Source organism: Muscardinus avellanarius (genome assembly GCF_963383645.1).
Source record: "Muscardinus avellanarius genome assembly, chromosome: 4".
Lineage (NCBI taxonomy): Eukaryota > Metazoa > Chordata > Mammalia > Rodentia > Gliridae > Muscardinus > Muscardinus avellanarius.
In genome coordinates this window covers 146,472,623-146,483,367 of record NC_137789.1, presented here as the reverse complement: position 1 = coordinate 146,483,367, position 10,745 = coordinate 146,472,623, and the positions used below count along the sequence as shown (strand labels likewise).

The 10,745-nt window shown below is 44.4% G+C and overlaps 1 protein-coding gene across 6 annotated transcripts in view; it reads left to right on the top strand.

Moving 5' to 3' along the window:
• Positions 1-10,745, top strand: part of ABLIM1 (actin binding LIM protein 1) — a gene marked incomplete at both ends in the record, with an annotated part of 233,804 nt that overhangs the window by 15,115 nt on the left and 207,944 nt on the right. The window contains one exon of one of the 6 annotated variants that reach the window (XM_080695093.1): positions 6,239-6,470. The exons of the other annotated variants lie outside the window; for them this stretch is intronic. Within the exon in view, the coding sequence (XP_080551219.1) occupies positions 6,239-6,470 (232 nt within the window). Of the gene's footprint in view, positions 1-6,238; positions 6,471-10,745 lie in introns of those variants that run through there. 6 annotated transcript variants of the gene reach the window in all.

Below are 10,745 nucleotides of genomic sequence, written 5' to 3'. Positions count from 1 at the left end.
GTCAGGAACAGGCAGAGTGCTGACGCCGGGGTTTCTGGGTCTATGCTCAGCTTTTTATCCCACCAGTAAGGATGACCTGCTCCTGCATTACCAGCCACTGGGACAGCTTCCGATGGCCACAGCTGGCAGGGGCCTTTTGGACATGCCCTGCTGTTTAGTGCCTTCTGTGATACTTACAAAAGCTCTGACCAGGAGCTTAGAGCTGTATGAGTTATCAGACAGTGCTACAGAATGTGTATGTCTTCCTCTCCTAGTGAAACAGTGAACAATGGCCAAAGTATGTTATGTCTTTGATAAAACACACTTTAATCCAAACACTGGGGGCTCATATTTCATGGTGAGTTCTGGTGGAGAACTGCATTGAGGACCTAGCATATGGAGAGCCCCAGGTGAAGGAAAGAGGGAGACAGACAAGACCTTTGCTTTCCAGAAGCTTAACAGCTGGCAGGGAAAATGAGACAGCTTATAGGTCACCCTATACAAAGCAGGCTATGGTAAAGACCATGCTTGGTCTGCTACCTGGGGACAAGAGAGGAAGAAACTGATTTAGCCAAAGTGATTTGGGAGGCACTGAGAAGAGGTCACGTGAGAGCTGCACCAGAAGTACAGGTGGATGTTTTAAAGATTCTAATGAAAAGGAGACTGGAAATTTCTTGAGAAGAGAGAGAAGTATGGGAAAGAGTAAGGAAGGAGAGTAGAAGATGTCTTCAGGGTATAGAGATGGTTCAGCAACTGATGAGCCCTGGCCTGGTGGGCTGTGATTTTCTGGGCGTACTGGCACAGCCTCTTGTGTGGACAGGGCTCTTCTGCCCTGACTCTGTGCAGCAGATTCATGGGAGAGTCTCTTGTCAGACCCCATGTTTGCTCTCTGGGGATGCCTGTGACCCTTTCTGAGCTGATCTTGCTGGTGGCTGTTTTCTTGAAGACATTCTGAGCTGCCTCTCACTGCCATTTGGAAATCTTGCCTATAGAGAATATTGTCAGAGGGTAACTTGAGACACTGGATGTCTGTTAAACTAATTATGCTTCAGTCCTGAGTGCCTCAGCCCTCTCAATCTTGAATGCTCAGCAGATTTTTATGTAGTATCTGAATTATTAATGGAGGTGATAGGGAAGAGGGGGCTTGGCTGTTCCGTTTGGAGCAGGTCTCGGACGAGTGGCATTACGGGAAGAAAGGCAGCTGCTTGCAGAGTAATGGAAGAAGCAGGCTTTGCAGAAGAGCCCTGTCCAGACAAGAGCCTGTGCCAGTATGCCCAGAAAATCACAGCCTGCTTTGGAGGGATGGGTAAGACCCCTTAAACCTCAGGTTTTACAGAGGTGTTGCCCAAGTTTGATGATGGAGATGCAGGACCAACTTTGCTACATGCTGGTGGTGGGGAGCAGGTGGAGGGCCCGGAGGGAGAGACCCTCCAATGGGCAAGTCCATGAGAAGTTCGCTGGGCTCCTCCTTGGGTCTTCCCATTTTTTTTTTAAATGCAGCTTCTCTGCTTTATCTTTTCTGCTTAGCAGCAAAGATCATCCTGGTAATTGTGAGCAATTGCTGATGTTTGGGGAAGTCTTGCTGAGCTATTTGTTTGCTTATTTGGGTGAAAAAAATCCAACTAACTGTGTTATTATTGATGAAGCCACAGGCCAACTTCAGACCACTTAGGCAGCTCGATTTCATAAAGATACTCATTTTAACGTGGTGGTTTGCTCTCTGAATTTTTTGTCATAGCAAGAAGCAGGTAGATCTTGGCAGATGATTTAAGAAGAGAGAGAGTACCTGTCTGAAAAAAAAAAGACCTAAATTATTATTAGCTAGAATAAAATTAAAGACAGGGGTCAGGTGGAGGGCACTGGCATGTGGAGTGACCTGTAATTGATGGAAGAACAGTATTTATGACATTCAACCCCCTGAGCACCGTGCAGCCCCCAAAGACTTGGCTCTGGGTTGGGTTGTGGGGTTCATCTCATCAGATATTTATGCAAACACAGAGTGCTCAGGGCCTCTCAGTGCAGCCTGAACTCCTTGGTGAGTTTTCCTGCTAATGGCTTCTTTTTATAGTTTATCAAAGAAGAAGAACTTGTTTGAGGCACATCAGAATATTTTTAGCAGGATTTGGAACTCTCTATCTCATTAGAAGCACAGGCCAGCACACCCTTGGGCGAGGGTTGACATTTGTAATTATCATTAGCTTTGTAACGTGCAGCATTGTGATATCTTGTCCTACAACCACATACAATGTCACAAGACCCACTGTACTTTGTCATTGTCATGACCATCATTTTGCAGGAGGCTGAGGTTTGTGCAGCAGAGAAAGGATTGGATGCATTGATGTTCCCATGGGTCTTCTCACAGTATGCTTTCCTGGGGAAGGTTGCTGTCAGGTAGGGCTTGGCCTCTCCTGAGTGTTTACTCTGAACTGTGTGGAGAAGGTTTAGTTAAAACTGGGCGTCTGGGAGGTGGAACTTAGTTCACAGGTTCCCCGGTCACTACTGGCCCCAAGCATCTGGTCTCTCATCTGTCTCTACTGCCTGAGAAAGCATCCTTACATTTATATGTCGTTAGGTTGTCTTTAAAAGCAAGCAAACCTTTGTTGTCACTTCAGGATGCAATTGAGTTTACATTCCATCCTGACCTAAAATTCTTGAAACGCATCAGACTTTTTCATATAATCCCATTATTGAAGAATTGAAAGGTTTTCTTTTCATAGTATGACAGATATTTGCAGTGCTGGGGATTAAACCCAGAAACTTGGGTAAGTGCTGTACTACTGAGCTACACTCCCAGCCAAACAATTCCTCCTCCTCCTCCCCTCCTCCCCCTCCCCTTCCTTCCCTCCCCCCCCTTTCCTCCTCCCCTCTTCCTCCTTCTTGTGGTCCTAGAGATTGAACTCAGGGCCATCCTACTGCTGATCTACACCCCCAGTCCTTTTTCTATTTTATTTTGAAACAGAGTCTCTTGGTTGCCAAGGTTGGCCTTGGACCTGTGACCCTTCTTCTCAGCTTCTCAAATACTGGGAGTACAAGCACGTGCAATTGCTTCTTGAACTAAACATATGGATGTGTAAAATGTAGGGGTAGCCTGAGTGTGTGCTGCAAATACAATATCTGAGCAGGGGGTGGGTTATTGCTGTGCAATTAGTGTGACCTGTTTAGGGACCAAGAAGACAGAACTGCTTTGTCTTGGAATAGTTCTACTTTTTCTTGGTCAAGAAGATGCTGGGTTTTTTCTTTTCTATTCTTTTCTTTTCTTTTTTCTGATACTTAGGATTGAACCCAGGGCTATTCTGTTTTCAAGATACACTCCCAGCCCTTTTGATTTTTGGAACAGGATCTTGCTAAGTTGTTGAGGAGCTCACTAAGTTGCTGAGGCTGGCCTTGAACCTACAATCCTGTATCAGCCTCCCAAGTACTATGATTGCTGGCGTGTACCACCACATCCAGCTAAGAAGATGCTGGATTTGAATTTTTTTTAAAATCTTCTATCTGCCCAAAGTCTGTGTTTGTGTGTGGATTAAAGTGGCTGCATGTTTCTCAAAAAGAAAGTATAAACACCCAGAAGCAATAGCTGCTCATATTCTCAGTTGGCCAAGAGCAGAGGTATAGGGAATTGACTACAGTAGTTATGGTGAAGGGGACAGGTTCCCACAATACAGTGTTTACTAGAAAAACACCCTAAAGAAATAGTAGATCTGGGGTGGGCCTCAGGAACCTGCATTTTAAACAAACTGGTCCCCAGGCCCCATTTTGGGAAACAGTGAAAGGGTATCTTGCATTTTATATCTTAAGGCTCTTCAAAATAGGCATGCAAGAAATAGAACATACAGATTGTTTAACTTACTCTGTAGACAGTTTTTGGAAGAGGACTTTGGAAGGATCTTATTTGGGGAGATGGTTGGAATAGAGCTTAATTCTCAGACTTTTGGAACAGAGATCTTGAGGTGTGACTTTAGCTGTGTCAGCTCTGCCAGGCTGGGAGCCCCCCGACAGTCTCGCTTTTGTATTCTCAATGTGCTTCCCATCGGCCTGAAGCAGTTCTAGCAAACTGGATTCTCTATCATCTGAATTGTTTCCAAATCCCGCATTAAGGATTAGAAGCTAGGAACCAAAGAGGCAAGGGTTTTGTTGCCCTTTGTCTGCCTAGAGTCTTTGTGGAAGGACCTGCCAGTAAGGGTTGGAAGTCAGACCTTGGACCTGCCTACTCTGAGGCTTACCTTCGTGTGTGTGTGTGTGTGTGTGTGTGTGTGTGTGTGTGTGTGTGTGTGTGTTACTGGGGATGGAACCCAGGAGCATTCTACCTCTGAGCTATATCCCCAGCCCCATTTTATTTTTCATTTGGAAACAAGGCCTCACTAAGTTTCTGAGGCTGTTCATGATACCTTTCTCATCTTAAAGACTAGACTAGATCAGAGCTTCATCTGGGGAACTTTTAGAAATGGACATTCCTGGGCTCTATCCTTAAAGAATTGCATGTGGAGCTCTGAGTTAGTGTCTTATATTCTGTAATTTTAAGAAACTCAACAGATAATTCTTATGCAAGGATATTTGGGAATCATTGTTCTAGATTATATTTGAAAGATTTTTCTAGCTCAGTAACTCTTTTATATTTAAAGTATGCAAGAAGCCAGGTATAGGGGTGCATACCTGTGATGCCAGTAGAATTCTAGGACTGCCTTAGTATTTAGCAAGACTATTAGTAACCTAGCAAGACCCTGTTTCAAAACAAAAAAATAAAAATAAAAAGGGCTAGGGGTGTAGCTCAGAGGTAGAATGTTCCTGTGTTCAATCCTAGTAAAACAAACAAACAAACAAACAAACAAAAATGAAGTTGTGCTAGGGTTTTGGGGTATTTTTGTTTTTTGTTTTTGGTACTGGGGATGGAACCCAGAGGCTTTCTATCTCCAGGCTATACTCCCAGACCTATTTTATATGGAAACAGGGTCTCACTAAGTTGCTGAGAGCCTCACTAAGTAGCTGAGGCTGGCTTCGAACCTGTGTGATCCTCCTGTCTCAGCCTCCCAAACACTGGGATTATAAGCGTGCACCACCACGCCCGGTGTGTTAGGGTTTTAATGAAAAGAAAATTGTATTTGAATGTAATAGTACCATGAAAAAGGAGTATGGATTTATTCACTTTGACTTGTGATTTTGGTGTGGTTATACACTGTACCTATTATACTTAACTTCACTATGTGGACATCAGAAGATAAATGCTTATCACCGGGTCTGTCCTTTGTATACCAACACCTTAATTTTATGAGGGTCCTGCTAGCAAATAGCTTTGTAAAAACAGAGCTATGGATATGAAAACTTGACAGTTCTATCTCCATCCTATGATTCTATGATTTGGCTGGATTTTGAAATAGCAGAAAATCCATGAAACCACTTTAAGACTGTTAGAAGCACTGGATTAATGGGATGAAGCAGATGGGTTTTGATGGCCGCAGGGGAGGAATCCCCATAGAAAACGGGAAGGAGATGAAATGGTTAGGTCCTGTGGCTTGGACCTGCATATGTCACTAGTTGAAGCTGAGGAACTTTAGTTGAGGTTTCTCCTACCCCTTGTGAGATCCAAAATGCTGGAAAGCTTGGAATCATTACTCTGAAGTATTGTTTTTCCAATATGCATTTTTAGATTTTATACAATATGGGTCTGTGTGCCTGGACCTATTCTTTTGTATGTGTTTGTGGCACTGGGGATTGAACCCAGAGGCATTCTACCTCTGAGCTACACCCACAGCCCAATTTTATTCTTTATTTGGAAACAGAATCTCACTAAGTTACAGAGGGTCCTGCTAAGTTTCTGAGGCTAGATTTGAACCTGTGATCTTCCAGTATCAGCCTCCCAAGTACTGGGATTACAAGCATGCACCGTCACACTCAGCTGGACCTATTCTTAGTACTCTTATCAGATGATATTGGATAGGCTAAGAATATTTGCAGGAGAATTCTCTTAGGTATTGCAGCCCTGTGCTTTCTTTTGCTCTCAATACAGTATTAATCTTATTCTCAAATGTGCGTGCTGTAAGTCAGCCTGATAGTCCTGGGTTCCCAGGAGTGGCTGTTTTTATATTTAACCATCTGACTGAGAATACGGAGCTCTAAGCTCCTGAAGGGTAATCTCTTAAATACGTCTTTCTTAATCTCCTTTGCTGGGCAGTGCAAAGACGAGAGGTAGGGAGCCAGGAAAGCAGAGAGGGTGAGCTTAGGGGGAGCGCGGCTTCTGGGGGGCTCCTGTTGCCATCAGGCCACGATGCCTTCCTTCCTTGGTCTAAAATGTCTGGGGAAGTTATGCAGCTCGGAGAAAAGCAAAGTCACCTCATCTGAGAGGAGAGGCTCATACAGGAGGAGGCTGATTGTTGAGGACCTGAGTGTCCCCAGGCCCTCTTACCATGCTCACAGGCGTGCGACCATCACCCACTTGTTGTACCTGTATCCTGAGGATTATGGCCCACCCGAGCACGTGTTGAACAGCTGTGCTCTTGGTAAGTAAATCCCACTCTGGACGTGTGTGTGTGTGTGTGTGTGTGTGTGTGTGTGTGTGTGTTGTGATTGACATAAGCAATAAAGAACCATTGAGACCATCCTTCAAAGGAAACACTATCCTTAATATATAATTAATGGGGGTGAGGGCAGGAGAAATGGAGAATGTAACCTAAGTATAGCTGTGGAGTTCAGTTCTGAGGGTATTTTACTCTATGATTTTATGATCTTGATAACATATTCATCTCTCTCCAAATTGGGTACAAGTAATTACCAGTCATAGGAAGGGTGATGGAAAAGAAGGATCTCTATCAATGGATTGCTGCCCTTTCCTATGACAAAGACGAATGGAAAAGAAATATTCCAGACGGCTGAGTGTGTGTGGTGAGGGATGATCCAAGGAAAGTCCGGGTCCTCATTGTGTCGCCGCTTAGGGAGGGCTTGTCTTGGAGAAGAGAGTGCTCTGCGTATGGAGAGAATTGTGAAGGTGTCTTTTTCAGTGACGTTTATTAGAATGTGGCCACACATCCTTCTGCCTGGAAAGAGGCAGAGAAAGCCCAGGCTGGGTGGAGGAGCCTTTGCTCGGGGAGTCGTCACACTTTGAAGTTGTAATGGTTCTTTTACTAAGGATGATGGTACCTACCCACGTGCTCCAAGTCAGCCCTTGAATTAGTACATGGTGCAGAAGGCTGTTGGTCCCTATGAACGAATGGAGTTGAGCCAGAGAGGCCAGAAAGCATAATACATACCTGACAGTTCTGGGACAGTGTGGGGGAGCAGGGTTGAATTAAATTCAAGTAAAGGACTACTGACATATTGATATTGGATGACTCAGATTGTTTATATAGATATAGGCCCTACCAATATACCTACTCTAAGGTATATTAGAGTAATATATTAAGGTATAGATGGTATATATTATACCACCATATATGGTATATATTTTGTTTTGAATAATATATACCTTATATAAGGTATAATATAATATAAAGCATTACATATAATAATAAAAGAATAATGCCTTAAGCTGGGCGTGGTGGTGCACTCTTGTAATCCCAGCATTTGAGAGGCAGAGACAGGAGGATTACGGCTCGTGGACAGCCTCAGCTACTTAGTGAGGCCCTTTGCAACTCAGTGAGACCCTGTTTCAAAATAAAGAATAAAAAATAGGGCTGGGGGTATAGCTCAGAGGTAGAATGCCCCCTGGGTTCCATCCTCAGTAACTCAAAAAAAAAAAAAAAAGAATAATACCTTAGAATGGGTATTTTTTTGTTTTTGTTATTATTTATCATTATTATTATTTACTGTGGACTGAAGCCAGGGGCATTCTACCTCTACACTATACCCCCTACTCCTATTTTATTTTTAATTTTGAAACACGGTCTTGCTCAAGTGGTTGAGGGTCTCACTAAGTTACTGAGGCTGGCTTTGAACCTGTAATCCTTCTATCTCAGCCTCTCAAGTACTGGGATTTCAGGCATATGCTACCATGCCCAGCTTGTGGCAATGCACTTATAGGAGCTTTATTGAGATATTATCCACATTCTGTATAATTCACTCATTTACAGTATGTAATGCAATGGGGTTTATTTTATTTATTTATTTTTGTGGTACTGGGGGTAGAACCCAGGGGCTCTTCTACCTCCAGGCTATACTCTCAGACCTATTTGGAAACAGGGTCTCACTAAGTTGCTGAGGCTGGCTCCGAACCTGTGTGATCCTCCTGTCTCAGCTTCCCAAGCGCTAGGATTACAAGCGTGCGCCACCACGCCTGGCTGCAGTGGGTTTTAATATATTCACTGATAATGTGCAGCCATCACCACAGTGAATTTTAGAATATTTTCCATTGCCTCAAAAAGGAACCCTGAAGCCTTTATCTGCTTTTCCTCAGCCCAGCTTTTCCATCTCTATCCCTTAGCCTGAAAAAATTACTAGTCAACTTTCTGACTATAAATTTTCCTATTCTGCACATTTCATGGAATTAGAATCATACAATAGAGGGTCTTTTGTGTCTACTTCTTCATTTAGCATAATGTTTTTCCGGTTCATCCAAGGTGTAGCCTGTATCAGTCCTTCATTCCTTATTGTGGCCAAATCATCTTACATTGTATGGAGACACCACATTTTATCTTTTCATCTGTTGATGAAAATGTAGGTTGTTTCTATCTTTTGGTTATTATGAGTAATGCCACTATGAGCATTCATGTCCAAGTTTTTGTGTGAACATATGTTTTTAATTTTTTGGGCACATACCTAGGAGTGGAACTTCTGGGTCCCACTCTCCTGAAAAACTTCCAGGCTGTTTGACAAGGCATCTGCCCCTTTTTACATTCTCACCAGCGGCACATGTGGGTTCCCGTTTCTCCACCTCCCACCAACACTCGTTAGTATCTGACTTTTTGTTTCTAGCCATCCTGTGAATGTGAAATGATACCTCATCCTAGTTATACTGAGCGTGGGCTGGGACAGGGACCAGAGCTTGGGCTGGTGAGCGGAGCCAGATGGGATGCCAATTCTGACTGAGGCGCAGGGTGACAGTCCCCTGGCTCTATGGCTCTCCAGTAGTCTCTTCTTCATATTGCAGGCTCGGCCCTTTCAGAGGAGCAAGAACTGAGGACTGGACAAACTGTAACTTCTGTGCCTAGCACTCTTACCAGCTACCCTGGAAAAACTTTGTTCTGAACCACCTTGACTATGCCTCTTGCAACTTAGGGCACCTCCCTCAAATATTGGCTCCATGCCTGATGGGTACTCAAAATCCCTTTATTGAGCACACACAAAAGGTCTTATTCCACAAATAAGACTAGAAGCAAAACATGTGGCTTTCTACTGGAGCTACTAACATTGTCTGGTGAATGACTGTGGTGTTTCTTCTGAATACTTGCATTGAAAGGGGTCCAGATCAGATGTTTTTGGAATGGTCTGCGACTGCTCTTGGAAGAGGGGAGGTCTGGCGGTGGGAGAAGGAAGGAAGTCAGGGAGACACCAGGTACACTGTAGTCAAATGGCAGTGTGCTGGACAGTGGCTTGTCAGCAGGTTCAGACAAGAGAGAATGAGAAGCAACAGCATCAAAGAGCCCTGGGTAAAGGGAAGAGTACGCCTCATGGGATTGCGCCATCTTAGTGGAGGCAGATTAGGAAATCTGGGAGACTAATAATGGAGTGTTGTGGCTTTGAGGTTGGACATGTCAGGATTTAAGTCCCAGTTCTCCTCCTCACTAAATGTGTTGCTTTGAGAAGTTAATTTCTCCAAGTTACAATTCCCCTCTCTGTAAGGACTACTGAAGAATAAACACCTTAGAAGATTGCTGCAAATAGGTTTGCTCCATCTTGGGACACTGAGCAATTTTTTGGGGGTGGGGCTTATATCTATTTAAACAATCTGAGTCATCCAAAATCTGTATGTCAGTAGCCCAGTTTTGTTTGATCATGGGAGAGAAATACCATGTCAGCCAGAGGAAGAGGTTGCTGGCAAGGCTTCTCCCCAGGAGGGAGCCATCTCCAAGGGCCCCAAAGAACTTTATCAGCATGATGCCTAGGACTCCTCTGGGCATCTGGTCAACCCCTACAGAGCATGGGAGAGATGTAGAAGGAGGCTGGGATGCCCCACCCTGACTGTACTGCTGGCACCAACTGATTTTAGCTGCCAGCAAGGGTCTTAGACATTGTTAAGGAAAGCATGGGGTCAGGGTAGGGGCCCTGCTTGCCCAAGTTTCAGGGCAGTATCAAGTATGAGTCTCAAATGAGCGCATGCATGTCAAAGTGTTGGGTATTTTGGCACAAAAGCATCAATTAAATGTTAGCTACAACAATAATAGTTTATTTTTAAAAATGATTTCTATTGTTGCTTTTCACTGTTGGGAAGCAAGAAGAGCCCAGTTTTTATGCTGCCGAGGCCAGACTATGCTCAGGAAGTGGGATTCCCAGGAAGCCAGTCTGTGTGCTGGGAGCATCCTGTTTAGGACAGGTGCTCAGCGGAAGTGTGCCCTCCCGCAGCTGTGTGTGTTCCTGTGTGCTCAGGAGAAGCTCCTGGCAGAGGACTGGGGAGTAATTTGGCAAAGGCCTCCTGCAGCTGCCAGAGAGACCTTAAGATGCTGTAGCTTCCTGTCGTTGTCTGGTGTTCCAGCTCTGAGCTGTGCAAGACTTCATGCCTTGCAAAGTGTCCCCTGTGTGTCTGTCCTTTGTCCTGCTCAAAACAACCCCCGGAAGTCAGCCGGGAAGGAACTCTTTTCCCCATTTAAGAACAGGAAGGGAATTCGTAAGATGCTGGGACATGT